This window comes from Galendromus occidentalis, unplaced genomic scaffold (genome assembly GCF_000255335.2).
Source record: "Galendromus occidentalis unplaced genomic scaffold, Mocc_1.1 scf7180000077121, whole genome shotgun sequence".
Lineage (NCBI taxonomy): Eukaryota > Metazoa > Arthropoda > Arachnida > Mesostigmata > Phytoseiidae > Galendromus > Galendromus occidentalis.
Genome location: NW_003805109.1, coordinates 1,184,037 through 1,199,723, shown reverse-complemented (window position 1 = coordinate 1,199,723; position 15,687 = coordinate 1,184,037). Strand labels below are relative to the sequence as shown.

The following is a 15,687-nucleotide window of genomic DNA, read 5'->3' as shown; positions in this document are numbered from 1 at the left end:
ACGATGATCGCAAGTTTGAGTTCAACTCCAGAACAAACGCAATTGTGCAGCTCTAGTCGAAGACCTCTCAAATACTAGCGCGCTCCAAGCCGGACTGGGAAAGGGGTGGGCCTTTACTGGAGAGCAGTGTTGTACAAACATACGAGAGGAACTCGCTCCGTGTCTCGACATGGAATTAGCTCGGCGCCCTCGGCAGCCAGCACACTAGCACCAATGCATTGGGCAATACAGCCGCAAGATGGCGAGCGCTTGAGCGACGCATAGGCTTTACCAAGCCGAGAGAGTACAGTGCCCGTAGGAGGCACATCTTCTGCCGTTTAGGAAGTTCCTAGGAAGCCGACGTGCCTCCGTGCGCCTATGAGTGTCACCGAACGACATGGCTCGGGGGAGCGACACGCTTGCACTCGCAAACTCAATTGAGCTGTCTAGCTTGTAGCAGCGAAATCAGTCCCGTCACCACAACACCACTCCATTCGGCTCTAGTAAAGAAAAGCTTTACTGTTCGCGGATTCCACCATGAAACCTGAAAACGGTTATTCCTTCAACACACAGGAGGAGGAGGTGAGGCTTCGTTCTTTCGAATCAGAGCATCTGGCTGAGACTCATAGAGGCTTCGGGAGTGAGTAACTCTCCTCTCGTAAGGATTGGTGATGTTTCGGCGACAGTCGAGCATGCTCGATGAGCGAGCTCGATGTTTCCGATGTCCCTACGATTTCATCTTGAGGATATGAGCTCCTCAGCCATCGAGCATTGGCTGATGAGCGCGACGGTTCAACTCTGCGTCAGCAATATGCCGGAATCACCGGCGAGCTAGAGGCTTACTATGCCGGCTCCATCCCTCTTTCGGTTGAAGAGGCTCATCAGCAGCAGAGTGGTCCATGCGATTGCTCTGGATGGTCTCTCGCTGCTTCGCCAAATATTCCTGCTCGTCGAATACTGACTGGAATCGGATGATATTCAATGAGTGATTCCGAGAATGACTGAGAGAAAACAATAACGAGAGCGGTCTCGCTCTTCTGCCGCGAGCCGGCTCGGCCTACCGCGACTCCATCGCAGAGCCAGCTTCAAAATATCCGGTATACTCATGTGATCTAATTACGAGTCGATTATTATCACTCTCAAATCACGTTTGTGTTTAGTTCCCGAGGTCAGGAAAGGCTTCCTCCGTCGTCGTGGTTAGAATGCCCCGCTCTTTCCCCTCGCGCCTGATGACAGAACCGAAATCATCCGCAGCTGTCAAGTAGCCTCGTATTCAAGTGTACCTTTTTTATTTTCGGCTCCACGATTAATTTTCCTACGCGGATCGAAACGAGCTCGTTTTCGGAATCGAGGACCACTCGATCGTACTGTCTGTGTTTTCTCGTCTGAATGCCTGGGTGACCGCACTTGGATCTCTCTGCAGCTCGGTCGTTTTCAACCGCAAGGCTCGAGTTCCACACGAATGAGTGCAGGATAAAAGACTCGACTCTACCGGAATGGGGAGCGAAGTTCATCACGAGTAAAGAGAGAGCGAGTCCACGGTCAAGAGTCAACCACTCCAGCCAGATGCTTCCCGCATTTCTGCTCGCCTTAGTGGTGCCTTCACATGTGACTGTGTCGCTCTCCTTAATTCGTACGTTTTCTCTAATCGCAGGCATTGAAGCAATTCCTGTCCCGATGTCCATCGATATCGAAGTCGAGCGCTGTGAAGTTCCTGTGCGCTCGGAAATTCAACGTGGAGCGAGCCGTCGACCTCCTGCGAAACCATGAATCAGTGCGCCACCGCGAGGGACTCACCAATTTTCAACCCACGCTCAGTCCTCTCCGCGAAGAACTTGAAACGGCTAAATTCACCGTTCTACCTTGGAGAGACTCGCAGGTGAGTGTGCTGACCCTTTTCTCGGAAATACTCGCAGTCGAAGAGGCGTTGTTCCGCTTAGGTAAATCGAAAGTCAGGTTGATGACAGCCCTCGGAGTATGGGCGTTGCTATGATCGATGTTTCTCGGTACCGAAATCGTCAAGATAATTTATTGCAGGGAGCTGCAATCACCATGTTCACCGCCAGTAGACACAGTCCATCAACATCGTCTCATAGGACAACTCTTCAAGGTGTGGTTTACCAACTTGACGTAGCCCTTGAGAATCCCTTGACGCAACGGGACGGCATTGTCTTCGTTTACAACATGTCCGCTTCAAGGTTTGCTATTTTCAACGAAACTCCCAGGATTGCTGATGCGAATTTCAGAGGAATAGTCCCTCTTGATAATTAACCCCGTTAAGATCGAATTCCGAATCATTCTTCAGGTACGAGCATTTTGATTATGAACTGTGTCAAAAAATTCTGCAGTTGCTGAAGGGCGCCTACCCCGCGCGACTGAAGAAGGTGCTCATAGTGAGTGCGCCTCTGTGGTTCAGAGCGCCCTTCAAGATTCTTCGACTATTTGTTCGCGAGAAACTCAGAGACAGGGTAGGTGAACTCCTGGAAACTGAAGGATTCGGTGTATTTCTATAAGTGAGCGCGTCCAAAGTCGTCCAGCTCCTCTACCTCGTTGTGAGACTGGCGACGATGCGCCGGAAGTCTCGCATCGAGCTGAAGTGATTCGATGATTTCAGGTTATGATAGTGAGTCAAGCACAGTTAGTGGCGCACATACCCCCATCTTCACTACCGGTAGAGTTGGGAGGTACACAGACGGATCACGACCATCACGCGTGGTTGTTGCACTGCCTCAAAGTGCACAATCAAAATTTCCTAAATCAAACCGGTCTCGACGACCACATCGCCACCGAGAAGCTCATCGAGCTCGACGAAGAATCAGACGATCTCTGCAGCCGAGAAAACAACGGGGGTCAGAAAATGACAGCGAACGGTAACGGGACAGCGTTCCAACAGACGCATGACACGAATGGAGTTCAGAATGGCAATAATCAAGTCACACCAGAGCGCGAAGAAGTTGCGGAAGAGGAAGGTGATGACAACTCACTGGTCAGCGCAAACTCTATTCGCGTTGTACCGCTGCCCCCTCCTGTGGCGCCAACCTGTCCCGGCTTTCAACTGCCCTCAACAGGGCCTATGAAAGGCATGCCTCACGTACATCACATCCCCTCTGAGATAGTGGCACCGTCCATACCACCGGTACAGACCCCACCAGAGCTAGAGCCAGCGAAAGACATGACAATGGAAGAATTCATCTTGGACCTTCAAAAGAAAGGGCGGAGAGGTCTCTGCAGAGAATACTCAGAAATCAAGAGTCGGCTACCTGCAGGAACGTTCGACGCTGCCCGAGACAAGATGAATCAGAGCAAAAATCGTTATACGGACGTTTTGTGTCTCGATCATTCCCGAGTAAAGTTGAGCGTGTCGTCCGACGCGGAGAATTCGGCCGAAGAAGAATCGACGGATTATATCAATGCGAATTACGTCGACGGTTACAAAATGAGCAAGGCTTTCATCTCCACGCAAGGGCCGCTCCCGAGAACTTTCGGAGATTTTTGGAAAATGATCTGGGAGGAGAAATGTGGCGTCATCGTAATGACGACGCGCTGCATAGAACGAACCCGAACAAAGTGCGGCCAATATTGGCCCGCAACCGAAGGCGAGGAGCACGAGCACGGTGAATTCCGTATTGCCAATCAGGGCGTCGAAGCTGCTGGAGACTATCAGGTCACCGAGCTGCAAGTTTGCTTGCGAGATTGCGAAGATGACCTCTCGGCTCGTACCATATGGCACTTGCAATTCCTCAGTTGGCCCGACTACGGAGTACCGGAGAGCGCTTTCGCCATGCTCTCCTTCCGCGATGTCTGCTTATTGAAGCAGCGGGAAACGCTCGAAGCACTAAAGAACCGGATGCTCTGGGACTCTGTCGAACACGGACCGCCGATTGTCGTGCATTGCTCCGCTGGGATCGGTCGAACCGGTAAGTTCCGGACAGCGGCGTCGACTCTATTTCTGTGAGCTAGAGATCCCCATAGGAGCTGGATACGCCCGGATCGGGCTTCCACATGCTCGCTCACGAGAGATATCTGATGTTTTTCTCTTTCAGGAACTTTCATCACGCTGGACACGTGCATTCGTCGGTTGGAAGCCGAAAGCATGATCAACGTCCGCGAAACTGTGGAAAATATACGTTCGCAGCGAGCGTTCTCAATTCAGATGCCAGACCAATACGTGTTTTGTCATCTGGCGCTACTGGAGTATGCCCTCATTCATGGCCATCTCAAAGATGTCGATTTGTCGGGTTTCGACGATTCCAGCGACGAGAGCACAGAGGATCATTGATCGTCTCCGACAAGGCTTCAGTGTTGAAGATATGATGTGCGGGGTTGAGAAATCCGTCTCGAGAGGTGGCACGACGAACACTATCGGAGAGCTACGAATCTTCCCGTCTCCGACTGACTTCGACGAGAGTCGGTCAACCGGAGATGATGTTCTGCCTGTCAATCCTTCCCGGCTGAGTCCCTCGCAACATCATCGAGCTCGTCATATTCTGGAGACGAGCTTTGGCGTGGACGACCTTGTCCCGTCTGATCAAGGGGCAGAAGTTTCGATGTCAGACGTATCGAGGAAAGAGAAATCTATTTACAACTATTGTAATTAAGCGAATGGCAGGATGTCGAAAGTCATTCGATGGATCGAGTGGGCGGCTAGGCTTCGAGGCTGAAACTAAATTTAGGATTGAAGCGTCGAATATAACTTCTCCGTTTGTCCTCCAACACAATATTTGTGCGCCGAGGTCAGCTGTGAAAGTCTGTGATACCTGAATTCTGGTGGAGGGAAATCCGACTCACTCAGAAGCCTAACCTCGGATGCCTCTCAAAGTCGGACTCAGCAAAGGGATTCTCGAATGAAGAGAAATATCACGAGAGGGCGCCATATCGACGAACGTGGGAAGGACAGCGAATGCGGAAAGGAGAAAGCGTGCGAGAGTCGAATTCTAAACTCATGGTCGAGATTTGTTAGAGAGCCTACGGAGCTGAGAGAATCGGCGGAGATGAATGGTTTGGATTTGGATGAACGATTGAGTTTGCGGACATGCCATCTTCAAATGTACCACTTGAAAATCCTTATGGAGAAAGAACCTCTCCTTTGCTGGGAAAGTGAACCCGAATCTTACAAGATCTGAATCGATGACAAATCAGACTCCGAGATCAAATTCTAGGCGTCGACGATAAATCTCAGTCTAGGTAGTACTTGTGAACCCTGCGACATCGGTGTCCCACCGGTAGAACGATTCATCTCAGACGGCGTCTATCGACGAATCTTCTATGGTGAGTAGAATTACGTCATTGGGGTCGGAGAGCGATACGCATAGCCACCTCGAACAACTGACGAGGTCCACAAATTTGAGGATCATCGATTCCGAGCCTCTTTTCGTCAGCGACGTCGATGGATTCCATTCCACATCGCAAATGTATAAAAGAGAACTGTGTATTGCTTGTCGAGTATATGAACATCTCATAATTTATAACTGACTTGGAAGAAGGCGGTCGAATGGCCAAATATCCGCCTTCATCATAATATGCCTCTAGTCCCTATCTTTTTGGCTAAATAAAGTCATACTCGCAGTCCTATTCCACTGTTTCCTTGTCATTGAGAGGGTGTGACACTTCGCGTCGCGTCACCCCGGGCAGCAATTGGGACTGGGAATTTCCGATTGCCATTCCAAATCGAATGCACCGAAACATCATCGTTTTCCAAACTGCGCCATTTTCGTACGCACCACAACTTACTTACTCGACCGGAATATAATGTCGGGGACAGGGACAAGCGAGGAGCCGGAAACAGCACGATCATCAGGTCCAGTCGAGGACGAGCGAACCTTATCCATCTCTAGAAAATAGGCAAGATACAATTTCCAGCATTTTCGATTGCACCGGGAGCAAATACAGGTTCACGGATCATTTGTACCGCCAGGCTTCAGCGATGCAATGTCCGTCACAATAGATGTGTACAACTCGGAGTGTGTGGCTCTGTTCAAAGATATGACCCTCAAGAAATCTGCCACGACTTTGAGGAGTTCCTTCTCGAACGTTGAGAGACCTAGAGGAACTTTGACATTCTGCACTCCTTTGGCGATCTCTGAAACGAAGGCAACTATTCGTCCATAGATGAGATTCCTGACAGCATTATTGAGGTTCACCAAATCTGCGATCTGACCATGGAAAAGGATCTCCTGTTGCTTCGACAAGCTCGCCGACGTTTCCTTCTGAATATCCTGGAAGAACTTGGTCGCGACATCGCTCAAGGCTTCCCGCAGTTCTGATTCCACTGAACACTTGACATCCGCTAGCACTATCAGAGCGACATCTTTCATACGACCCTTGATACCTGCCGTCACTTTCGCAGGCGGCAGATAAGTCTGTGCGATGGTGATGGCTGAAGCTCCGATCGTTATCATCAGGTGAGCTTGTTGGAGCTCCAAAATTCGTTCACGGTCCACGTCGAGTGTTTCTGGCAACTCCCATTCCTCGCTAATGTACTGATGTTGGAAAACGGCTTGCATGAATCCTTGCAGCAGAACCACTCCGGTCGCGGGTTTCTGGTCGTCCACTGAGCTTATGTCCTCGAAGGCTCGACGCAGCCATCTCTTCGTGTTTTTGTGAGGGTCGACACCCATCAGTTCCTGTGCTGTCTGAATTTTCTTCATTTGATTTTGCTCATACGATACGATCGTCTGCCTCATCACGGGTCGGATTTGATCGATCAAGAAGTTCGAGAAGTCCAGCTTCATCTCTTCGAGCACTCGCGTCATTCCCTGGAAGAGTTCAACCGTGTCTTCGATGCCTCTGAGGGCCTCGATCTCTTCGTCCCTCATGGGACAGCACAACCGTTGCATGAAGCCTAGCAGAGCCGGGGCATAATCCTTCAGCGGGTCGATACTTCTCTGACTCTCGCACTGCTGTTTGATGAGCTCGATATCGAAGAGTTCGCTTATTCGTTCGCGCATCTGGCTCTGGTGTGGCAACAACAAATCCAACAGCGATTGCCGCATGTCCTGGCATAGCTTGATCACCATGTCGAGGACGGGAGGCTCCTTGAGTATGTCCTCCTTGATGATATCCCAGTAGGCTTTCCGCATATTCTGCTGGACCAGAGCATAGAGACTATTCGCAGGGAGATTGGGCTTCTGGAGTTTGAAGTCCGGGTTGAGAGCGATTTCATGAGCCAGCTGCATTGTCTCTGTATCTCGACGGAGGCTTTCCATGAGTTTATCGAAGTCCACAAAACTGGGCGGAGAAGCTGCGACCTCTTGCGCAGTCCCGTCGTCAGGTCTCGTACGCTTGGGATCCTCGGATTCGGCACTCTCTGAGAGCTGTCTGGTTCGGCCGAGTTTCTCCTCCATTTCTGAAAAGATCAAGCGTATAACTGTTGTGAGACTGTCTGAGAAAAACTAGACTTAAATCTACCGATTCTGTGTCACCCACGCCATGAAAGCATGGCGAGGTCCCGACTACGTGTTGGTGGAATTCTACGCCTATGCTCATGGGTGCAATCATGGCTACGAGCAGAAGATCGCTCCCATGATGTCTCTGCGACAGCTGGACTGGATGCAATGGAATTGGCGACCATTGATGCGAGATCTGCTTCCCTCAGCGACCCGACCCCCTACGATGATCTCCGCACGGAGCGACGAAAAGGACATCAATCCCGGGACAAGTCTCCGTAATGATTGCTATTCAGCGCTTCCTGGGGCGGACGGCAGTGCCGCATATCCAGAGCACTCATCGTGACTGGAATAGGTTCCCCGGAAGACATATTCTCGTCTCGAATGTGTTTTGACGGGAAGTGAGCTTCTACGCAGAAGGAGCCGAATTATTCCGCACCCCGTGACTCATGACTGAGGTCCACGCGACCATCCAGATGGAGATCTTCATTTCGTTCGATACCATTCCATACGACCCTGGATAGACTCACTGAGCTAGAGAAGAACTCACTTACTTTGCCTGGCTCGAAGTTACAATACAGATGCGGGGGCTGAGCAGAAATTATGACGACACTCCCGTAGATGCAGATAAGTTTCCGCCGTATCAGTCAATCGATTCGCACAATCCCCAACAGCGAGCGCTTCTCTTCGAGATCAGCCTTTCGATAACTCTCCGGAGGGAGGGCTTTGAAACCTTTGACCTGATTCAGGGGATGAGCTCGGGTCTCACTGGTACTCGTCCATAGTTTGTCGCTTCGCCTCCTCCCACAGGTAGGACCAGAAGATTCTACTTTCTGCACTCCGGGGTGATCCTCTTCAGCGAAGGATGCTCTCAACAAGTAACAGACGAAGAGCAGAATTGAAACTTCAACACAATGCTCGAAGCAATTCCACACAATAGATGCAGCGTCTCTCCTTCACTAACTGAGGTTCGGCATCTCCGGCTCACGACTTCGCTTGCCGTAGGAAAAGTGACCAGCCTGGGCGATGCGTAGTGGATACTGCTCAAAAGTCACAACTTTCCCCCGCAGCCCAGTTCCGCGTTCGAATGGTGTGCAGAGCGCTTTTCAAATATGGCGCCAATTCGAAGCCACGTCCGCCACACAAGCTGATGCCAAGTGTGATGCGTCCATCGCGGTCGCCATCCTTTTCTCGTCGGAGCTGCTAGCTACAAGCACGTGGCCAACATGAGTTTGATTCTTCCTGAAAAGTTTCAACACATTCTCCGTGTTCTCAACACGAACATCGATGGCCAGACGAAGGTCATGTACGCCCTGACTTCGATCAAGGTAAATTACCGAGAGAAGCCTGACCATGCAGAACCGGCTCCTTTGGCTCCGTCGGTGCTGTGCCACGGTACTCGATATTTCACTCTGTCAATGTGAAACCCGAAGAGAAGTCATTGGGAATGTCCAGGCGGAGATGCTCCCGGAGTCCAATAGAACGATCTCATTCAACTCGAAGCTCCTCCTGAAGAATTTCGCCTCGTGTCCCGAATAGGAGTGTCTCGGAAGGCTCAAAGCATACATCGTCGTGGTCTCCCTTCTGTTCCGTGGCGTGAGCTCTTGTGCGGCTCCCCAGAAGTTCCTCAGTCTTTCGGACTTCAGTAGACGCGAGAGACCCGGGGCTAGGGCTGATTGTTCTGTTCCAATGCAGACTTCCTGAGAACTCCGGTCGGGAGCTTGCGACACCGAGAGCAGTCACAGATTCGGATCCGGAGCGAGCACATTCAGACCGGGTAAAAGATATCTGTCTTTCAGGGTGTTGGTCGTCGTTTCGCAAACATCGTTTGCAAGAAGGCCGACGTCGACTTGAACAAGCGTGCCGGTGAATTGTCCGAACAAGAAGTGAATGCCATCGTGACCATCCTGGCGAATCCCCGTCAATACAAGATCCCGGACTGGTTCCTGAACAGACAGAAGGACATCATTGACGGGAAGTACTCGCAGGTGGTTTCGAGCACGCTGGATACGAAGCTCCGTGAAGATCTCGAACGTCTCAAGAAGATCAAGGCGCACAGAGGTCTGCGTCATTACTGGGGTCTCCGAGTGAGAGGACAGCACACCAAGACCACTGGACGCCGAGGACGAACTGTCGGTGTGTCGAAGAAGAAGGGTTAACACAATAGACTCCCCGAACGATTCGTCAAAGAATGTCCCAATAAAGTGCTGGGAACAAAATCGGCTCTTCATTGTGAAGCACGGAAGATCGTTTTCCGTCTGGGGAATCGAGTCATCCTGGGCGGAAGCTCCCTCTTCAGCGAATATCAAGGGAGCTGTCAAACATTTCGAGAGCACGGCTCTTAGCGTGTGCTTCAGCTCGTCTTTTACAAGTGAGCCCCGTTCGGAGATTTCTCGTTGGTATCGGAGCTCATGTTCACTGATTGAGTTTCCATGTGGTATCGTATATTGAATTCAGAAGAAAAGTATGGAGAAAACGAATACATTGAGGAATATCGATACTGCTTGCTTCGCCGTAGGAGGAAGTCAGTCGTTACAGTTCTCTGTTTTCATGTGCTAGATCCTCCTGTTAGCTGCGAATGAGAGGAGACCGCTCTCGTTCTTCGTGATTCGCATGATTCAGCCGAGCACTCCCTGTAGCTAGGATTTAACGAGCCAACAACTCTTCCTGGGGAAATTCCTTGACCTTCTCTGGTTTCGGAATCCTTGTGCATAGGCTTTCTCATCGCTGCACGTCCGGGAGGGTATCGCCTGTCTCATCGAGCCGATCGCGACAGGAAAACTTCGACGAACAGTCCTGCTCTTCGAAACAGGGGGAACCCGCGCGAATGAGCGCTTTCAAGAGTCACATCTCAGACTCGAACTCGCGGAGTCATCAACATCGGGAAGCACAAAGACTTGAGATACATGTGAAGAACGGAAAGCAAAGCCGCCGCCGTTGAGGGCCCCTTGCATATTGAGAAAATATCCGGGCATCAAAGTCGGCGACCTGCGTTTGTACTTCTGGAACCCTCTCGTCTGGGGCTGATTGGAAGTGTTGCATGATTCAGAGCTCCGTCTCTGAAGACTACGACATGAGCTTCCCGCCCGCGAGCAGCTCTACTCCGCAAGAGGCAGGTTCGATATACGAGTCATAGGTCCTCCGTTCTCCGAGAGCGTTTCAGACAGTCGCGGATTTGGTCTGCGTCAGAGTAAAACGGGATTTCCGAAGTTCATGGGTTGTACCTGCGCTTCCAGCATCCTTGAATGCGTGAGGAGCATCTCGCCGTCGCAATCTCATATCTGGTTCCACCGAAGCAATTTGTGATTGCGATGGTGGAAAGGCTGGGTGTATCGGTGGCCCATCTGGCATGAGCTCGCCGGGAATGAAGGACTCATCTCTTCCTGTACCTGACTCGAATTTTGCAGGCAAAGTCCGCTCTCACAAATGATCCGGTACAGTCGCGTCTCACTACAGTTGACGGAGTCCATTTCAATACAGTCATGGCGTCTGCGTGACCGCAAGATTACCCAATGAATTCAGACCGCCCCCCTCAGGGTGGGAAACCTCGGAGAATACCTTCCTTGTCCCTTCCACAGCGTTTTCATGTCGGAACCGACTTCAAGGCAGCCACGGAGCCAATATCGGAAACTGCTCTGGACAATCAGGAATAGGCAGAGAATTTTCAAAACTCGACTATGAATGATGATAAAGTCGACCTCCTTCTCGACCTTGTCGGACAAGCTTTATTTCCTTCTACCACCCTATCTCACCTCTTACAATCGAGCAGGATGGTCAATAACTATAAATACACTAAGATGATCATAGCTTCCAGAACATCAGGATGGCATTGGCCAGGCCTACATCGGTGAAGTTGAAGTACATCAAACCGCCGAGGGTCGCAAAGCTTAGCCCGTAGACGGCACCCATGGCGAGCTGGAGAAAAGGGAGTCGTGAGGAGAGTTTTTCTCTCTGAATCGCTCACACCACTCAGGAAATAATTCTTTGTGGGCTCACCTTGGGGAGTACGCTACCAACGACCCGAGCTCTCACGTAATCGACAGCGATCGCTTCCATCCCCCAGTGGATGTGCGCTGTCAATGCCAGCGACAAGAGGAAATTCGTAGCGGGATTCGGCATAGCGAGTGCGAGAGGTGTGACGCCAATCAGAGCTGGATTCATGGAAAATGAGAGATATTCGACTGAGGATCTCAGGGAGTAAGATCAGGCAGATTTTCATCCCATGGAATTTCGATAGGGGGCTCTCTGGGTAGATGATGATCATTGACGGAATTTTTTATTTTGTTCCCTCCGCGGAGAACCGATGCTTGACTCCTGGTATTATTCTGCTGTAGTTTGCCTTCGGGGTTGGGAATAATTCGTCATAATGAATAATAAGGAAGAGACGCTAACCTGCAGAGACGGCTCTCTCCGCGGTCCACAGAGGGGTATGGTTTCCCGTACTGGATTCGCGCTTGGCGAGAGCTGACAAGCATGGCTGCGACTTGAGGATGCTGGCTCGGAGCAGAGCTGTCCGGGGCATCGCTCGAATGAGGAGACTCATCGTGAAGCTGTAGACAGAAGCACCGATGGCTTCCAAAAACCGAATCGACTCAGATGTTGGATGTTGTCTGGCTCTGTTATTATGACGGTGACCTCCCGTGGCCTTTGCGGGACACAGGTCTGCTGCGGCAGATGTCTGGGCTTGGTCGAGCCCGGCAATCGGCAGTCGCACCGGCTGGCGCGGTGTCAGAGCTTTATGGCTCTCGCCGTGGCTCCGGTATCATTATGGGGAAATGTGGTCAGCGAACGATGCCTTGATGAGCTCAGATAGATTCATCGAGCATCTAGTGTGGTACTCACGGGGAGCATGCTCGAGAGGCACGGACTTCCGTGAATTTTTCGCGGATCTATGGTAGGAAGCCTCAATATGTACCCACCGGGTTCATTCCCATAGTAGGGGAAGTGCCGGAATACGGGCACCTGAGTTCAAGAGAGGGTTCCGACTCGGAATTTCCAGGAGAGGATCCGATTGCCGATCCGTTCACGGAGGAGCGTCGAGAGGAACGATCACTCCCGCATACAAGGAGAGAACCGCTCCTCCTATCCGTGTTCTCGAATTCCGGTGGAGGATCGGCAGGTAGACGACGGCCAGAACCTAGTAGACGACGGCCAAAGGGTCTAATCGGAGAATTGAAAGGCATTCCTATTGCGAAAATCAATACGCTAAATTTGATAGAGGTAGCTCCACTGATAACTCATTTATCTGGGTGGGGCTGCTCCCTCAAAGGCCTTCGCTGTCATCCTGCTATTAGGGATTCGCCTTCACCTTAATCTGAGGAGTTCTGGAGCCTAAAGCAATGTCCGTATTGTACTCTCGGCAGAAAAGCCAATCTCCTCATCTCATCCCTCACATCCGTCGAAGTCCGATACGAGGGGCGGAAATTTCCGAGAGTCGAGAACCGAAGAGGATCGCTCGATAGTTCCAATTTCCCCCTCAAATTCTCGTTCTGGGCCACCGGTAGGGGCTGCCTGTCGATGAGCTCTCGTGGTGCTCGTCGAATCCCTGAGACGAATAATATTCCTCCGCTATGAGACTTAAGTATAAATTTGCTTTATTAAAATTCTAGAAGGCGGAGTCGTTGGCGTGAATTCCGGTGTAAACGATTATCCACGTCACGAGGAAGCCGGCAAACGTTGTCATGAATCCCTCCTTGGCGAACTCCCAACCTTCACCGAATTCAGACTCATCGACCTGTTGGTAGTACGAAGCGTAGATGTATACGAATCCTGTATTCACCATGCAGAACCTGTGGGAAGATGCAATCGATTTCATGATCGTGCGAGTAGGGAAGACCGCCGTCGAACATTGTTTGACTCAACCAGAGTTCAACCTCAGGAATCACTTCGGATTTTGGATCACATTTTGGATTTTCTTACAAGACGATTCCCAGGAAGCCTTTCAGCGGCAAGATGCCCCAAATGATGCCGATTATTATAGCGACTAACTGTCGGAGCCAATAGATCACGTCTAGGAATTCATCCTGGAAAAGAAAAGAACGGATTTGCTGGGGAGGCCTTCTCACAATCGATCGAGTATCTCGCCCCCGAACATCCGGGAATCGGATCCATCGGATCGGGTCACTAGACGGTTTCAGATCTGAGGATTCCGAAAGGGCACACAGTACTCGTATCTGTCGGTGAACATGGAATCTAGACACTGTACAGAGTGAGGCGGAGGAACGCCAGGTTTGTTCCGGCATTTCCCCGGTCAATTCACCTTGTCTGGCCACTCGGACTGGGATTTCAAGATGCGCAGGTACAATGGAGCCAATTTGTTTTTTCCGTGCACGCCGTTGCGCTTCGCATGTGCCGCAGAATACATTGTGCAGGAGACCCCTGACACGGGAGGAAAGAATTAATTAGCGGTGCGGAGGCGAACCGGCTTCGACTCTTCATCACTTTTCCTGTAAACACAACCACCGATGGAGCGAGCGTATGAAAACGCAGTCGGGGGATTTCGCGCTCCGAGGTCGTAGCAATCAGAATGGATCGAGGCTTACAATGTGTATTGCGTTACCAACTCCAATCGTCGCTGTAAGTGGCCGTAACACTTCGGATCTATGCTTGTTTTCCTCTAGCGCACGGATGATGCAGCCTTTAAAAGTTGGAACAGATCCGTGTAATCCCCATTCGTGTGTGACGTGTGTGTGTGTCTGTTTAGCCGACGACGCTTTTTTCGAACAAGAGAGAGTGTTATGAGGAGAGTAGTGGGTGGGAGAGAGTCCCTCTTAGGCGGCACAAGAACAGCTGAAAGTCCAGAACGTATACACCGACCAGCTTATCGAGGACAAAGTCCCGACAGCTGAGAGTCGGGTTCTTTCCTGACAAGTTGCCGAAGTCGTGCTCCTATTCGTGCCAGCTGCGGCCAAGCCGGGTCGTACGGCGATTCGAATTGGAATTCCCCTCGACTGCCGTTCCGAGTGGTTAGACATTCATAATTGATGATAGATTTATCCTAACTTAGGTGGATGATCTCACAATTCGAAAACACGCAAGTTATTCATACGCAATCGCAATCATGGAATCGAATCTCTTAACAGTCCTGCTTTGTCTCACTTAGGACCTCAGCCGTTCGTCGCTCAGAATGGAGAGCTCTCTGAAAGTGATAGTCACGTTGTTGAACGATCTCCGCGATGCCGGCGTTCTAGAATATGAGTTTGTGAGCCCGCAGCGAGCGTCGCGGGTAAACGCCGGAGAGGTCGAGGAAGCCATTCAGAGGTTTGCCTCAGAGCTCAAATCAGCCTTGGAGAAGGCTCCCCTGCGTAAGAACCGACAGGATTCCCATTCCTAGCCTCATCTTTACATACCTTCACCCGAAAATGTTGAACGCCTTGGATGATTGTTCTATGGTTGCAGACAAGGAGAACGTTCAGATAAAAGCTGGAAGTCGAGATATTCTCGAGAAGAGGATCGAGGCTTTCCTCCAACGCAAAAGCGACGAGCGGCAGAAACTTTCCAATCATGTCCAGGAGGGCGAATGCGCGAGGACATTGCCATTCAGGTTTGTAGTGTCAGTAGGTTTTTGAGTCAATAATTCGCGGGTTTCGGAGACGCCAAATTTCGGAACAGTATCAGCGACCCGATGATCCTCCTATTTGGACATGTCCCTTTGAAGCTCCGAGTACATTATGTTCATACATACGATCAGATATCGTCGTATTGGCGTTGAGCATACTTGTAATGAAGTGGGTCCGTCAGCCGAATCATCAAAACCGAGAATCGTCTCCGAAGATCGGAATCTCGAGCAACGGATTTCAACGATAGAATCCCAGATTGGCATTGGGACATCATCGACGACGAGCCTACTGCTCCGGTTGAAGAGTATAGAAGATCGCTTGCTCTATTTAGAATCTGTTTCGCCGGAATATCAGACTTTGAAGTGAGCTCTTCACAACGCGAAAACTTGTTTTTGGGGTCCAGGCAGTCCTCGGTGCTAGCAGACGAGGCGCAAGATGAGAGATACAATATAAGTTTGGTGCTCTAGGACTAGAGGTACGGTGAAATCAGTGTCCTGAAAGCTGGCTAGGATTCCGGATTCTCCCTATTGTCTCTCATCTGTTATTTGGCCGTCGCTTTGGCAGCTCGAATCTTCAAGTGTACATAATGTCGAAGTATTCACAAGGTTCGAATAAAGGATCGATCTCGTGGAAATGTGACTGCTCCGTTAAGGTGGAGACCCGTGCCGATGGTCGCATCTCTCCGAGTCGAGAGGAAGTCCCGCTTCCTCGATCCGCAAGACGCTAGACCTCAGATTTTTCAGCGGATGATTGTAGCTGTCCTG

General features: G+C 50.8%; 6 protein-coding genes across 8 annotated transcripts; 3 read left to right on the top strand and 3 right to left on the bottom strand.

Moving 5' to 3' along the window:
* Positions 1–241: 241 nt before the first annotated feature.
* Ptpmeg2 (Protein tyrosine phosphatase Meg2) lies at positions 242–5,546 on the top strand. The gene is made up of 6 exons (XM_003741070.2): positions 242–561; positions 1,634–1,858; positions 2,017–2,177; positions 2,285–2,447; positions 2,594–3,896; positions 4,023–5,546. The coding sequence occupies exons 1-6, from the start codon at positions 517–519 to the stop codon at positions 4,256–4,258; spliced, it is 2,133 nt and encodes a 710-aa protein (XP_003741118.1). The 5' UTR covers positions 242–516; the 3' UTR covers positions 4,259–5,546.
* A 101-nt stretch (positions 5,547–5,647) lies between these two features.
* On the bottom strand, positions 5,648–7,322 carry LOC100902206 (T-complex protein 11-like protein 1). Its single transcript, XM_003741162.2, has one exon. It carries the CDS (start codon positions 7,320–7,322, stop codon positions 5,871–5,873), a length of 1,452 nt encoding a protein of 483 aa, XP_003741210.1. The 3' UTR covers positions 5,648–5,870.
* Positions 7,323–8,540: 1,218 nt separating this feature from the next.
* On the top strand, positions 8,541–9,583 carry RpS18 (ribosomal protein S18). 2 transcript variants are annotated; one of them, XM_003741069.2, is made up of 2 exons: positions 8,541–8,692; positions 9,164–9,583. In XM_003741069.2, the coding sequence occupies exons 1-2, from the start codon at positions 8,591–8,593 to the stop codon at positions 9,521–9,523; spliced, it is 462 nt and encodes a 153-aa protein (XP_003741117.1). In that variant the 5' UTR covers positions 8,541–8,590; the 3' UTR covers positions 9,524–9,583. The 2 variants fall into 2 exon arrangements, with proteins under 2 accessions (XP_003741117.1, XP_018494178.1); XM_018638662.1 differs by having other exon boundaries at positions 8,560–8,692; positions 9,149–9,583.
* A 1,479-nt stretch (positions 9,584–11,062) lies between these two features.
* On the bottom strand, positions 11,063–12,010 carry SdhD (succinate dehydrogenase, subunit D). Its single transcript, XM_003741068.1, has 3 exons — positions 11,757–12,010; positions 11,361–11,515; positions 11,063–11,279 (listed from the first exon to the last, which is right to left on the bottom strand). The coding sequence occupies exons 1-3, from the start codon at positions 11,905–11,907 to the stop codon at positions 11,166–11,168; spliced, it is 420 nt and encodes a 139-aa protein (XP_003741116.1). The 5' UTR covers positions 11,908–12,010; the 3' UTR covers positions 11,063–11,165.
* A 959-nt stretch (positions 12,011–12,969) lies between these two features.
* LOC100902059 (uncharacterized protein RAB5IF homolog) lies at positions 12,970–14,053 on the bottom strand. Its single transcript, XM_003741161.1, has 4 exons — positions 13,907–14,053; positions 13,624–13,742; positions 13,284–13,387; positions 12,970–13,153 (listed from the first exon to the last, which is right to left on the bottom strand). The coding sequence occupies exons 2-4, from the start codon at positions 13,726–13,728 to the stop codon at positions 12,970–12,972; spliced, it is 393 nt and encodes a 130-aa protein (XP_003741209.1). The 5' UTR covers positions 13,729–13,742; positions 13,907–14,053.
* Positions 14,054–14,165: 112 nt separating this feature from the next.
* Positions 14,166–15,551, top strand: LOC100900301 (MAP3K12-binding inhibitory protein 1). Of its 2 annotated transcripts, none has more exons than XM_029110852.1 (4): positions 14,166–14,329; positions 14,467–14,668; positions 14,763–14,907; positions 15,055–15,551. In XM_029110852.1, exons 2-4 carry the CDS (start codon positions 14,491–14,493, stop codon positions 15,287–15,289), a joined length of 558 nt encoding a protein of 185 aa, XP_028966685.1. In that variant the 5' UTR covers positions 14,166–14,329; positions 14,467–14,490; the 3' UTR covers positions 15,290–15,551. The 2 variants fall into 2 exon arrangements, with proteins under 2 accessions (XP_028966685.1, XP_003741115.1); XM_003741067.2 differs by having other exon boundaries at positions 14,763–14,916.
* The last annotated feature ends 136 nt before the right edge of the window (positions 15,552–15,687 follow it).

What these genes read in the sequence shown, in the direction of transcription:
- RpS18 (XM_018638662.1), top strand. Translation starts at nt 8,591, where the DNA reads ATGAGTTTGATTCTTCCTGAAAAGTTTCAACACATTCTCCGTGTTCTC. An exon ending in ACGCCCTGACTTCGATCAAG is followed by an intron (nt 8,693 to 9,148) that starts GTAAATTACCGA and finishes ACCGGGTAAAAG; the next exon opens with ATATCTGTCTTTCAGGGTGT.
- LOC100902059 (XM_003741161.1), bottom strand. Translation starts at nt 13,728, where the DNA reads ATGTATTCTGCGGCACATGCGAAGCGCAACGGCGTGCACGGAAAAAAC. An exon ending in AGTCCGAGTGGCCAGACAAG is followed by an intron (nt 13,388 to 13,623) that starts GTGAATTGACCG and finishes TTTCTTTTCCAG; the next exon opens with GATGAATTCCTAGACGTGAT. An exon ending in GGCTTCCTGGGAATCGTCTT is followed by an intron (nt 13,154 to 13,283) that starts GTAAGAAAATCC and finishes ATCTTCCCACAG; the next exon opens with GTTCTGCATGGTGAATACAG.
- LOC100902206 (XM_003741162.2), bottom strand. Translation starts at nt 7,322, where the DNA reads ATGGAGGAGAAACTCGGCCGAACCAGACAGCTCTCAGAGAGTGCCGAA.
- LOC100900301 (XM_003741067.2), top strand. Translation starts at nt 14,491, where the DNA reads ATGGAGAGCTCTCTGAAAGTGATAGTCACGTTGTTGAACGATCTCCGC. An exon ending in CTTGGAGAAGGCTCCCCTGC is followed by an intron (nt 14,669 to 14,762) that starts GTAAGAACCGAC and finishes CTATGGTTGCAG; the next exon opens with ACAAGGAGAACGTTCAGATA. An exon ending in TTGCCATTCAGGTTTGTAGT is followed by an intron (nt 14,917 to 15,054) that starts GTCAGTAGGTTT and finishes ACATACGATCAG; the next exon opens with ATATCGTCGTATTGGCGTTG.
- Ptpmeg2 (XM_003741070.2), top strand. Translation starts at nt 517, where the DNA reads ATGAAACCTGAAAACGGTTATTCCTTCAACACACAGGAGGAGGAG. An exon ending in TACCTTGGAGAGACTCGCAG is followed by an intron (nt 1,859 to 2,016) that starts GTGAGTGTGCTG and finishes AATTTATTGCAG; the next exon opens with GGAGCTGCAATCACCATGTT. An exon ending in GCGAGAAACTCAGAGACAGG is followed by an intron (nt 2,448 to 2,593) that starts GTAGGTGAACTC and finishes CGATGATTTCAG; the next exon opens with GTTATGATAGTGAGTCAAGC.
- SdhD (XM_003741068.1), bottom strand. Translation starts at nt 11,907, where the DNA reads ATGAGTCTCCTCATTCGAGCGATGCCCCGGACAGCTCTGCTCCGAGCC. An exon ending in GGAGAGAGCCGTCTCTGCAG is followed by an intron (nt 11,516 to 11,756) that starts GTTAGCGTCTCT and finishes CCATGAATCCAG; the next exon opens with CTCTGATTGGCGTCACACCT. An exon ending in TTGGTAGCGTACTCCCCAAG is followed by an intron (nt 11,280 to 11,360) that starts GTGAGCCCACAA and finishes CCTTTTCTCCAG; the next exon opens with CTCGCCATGGGTGCCGTCTA.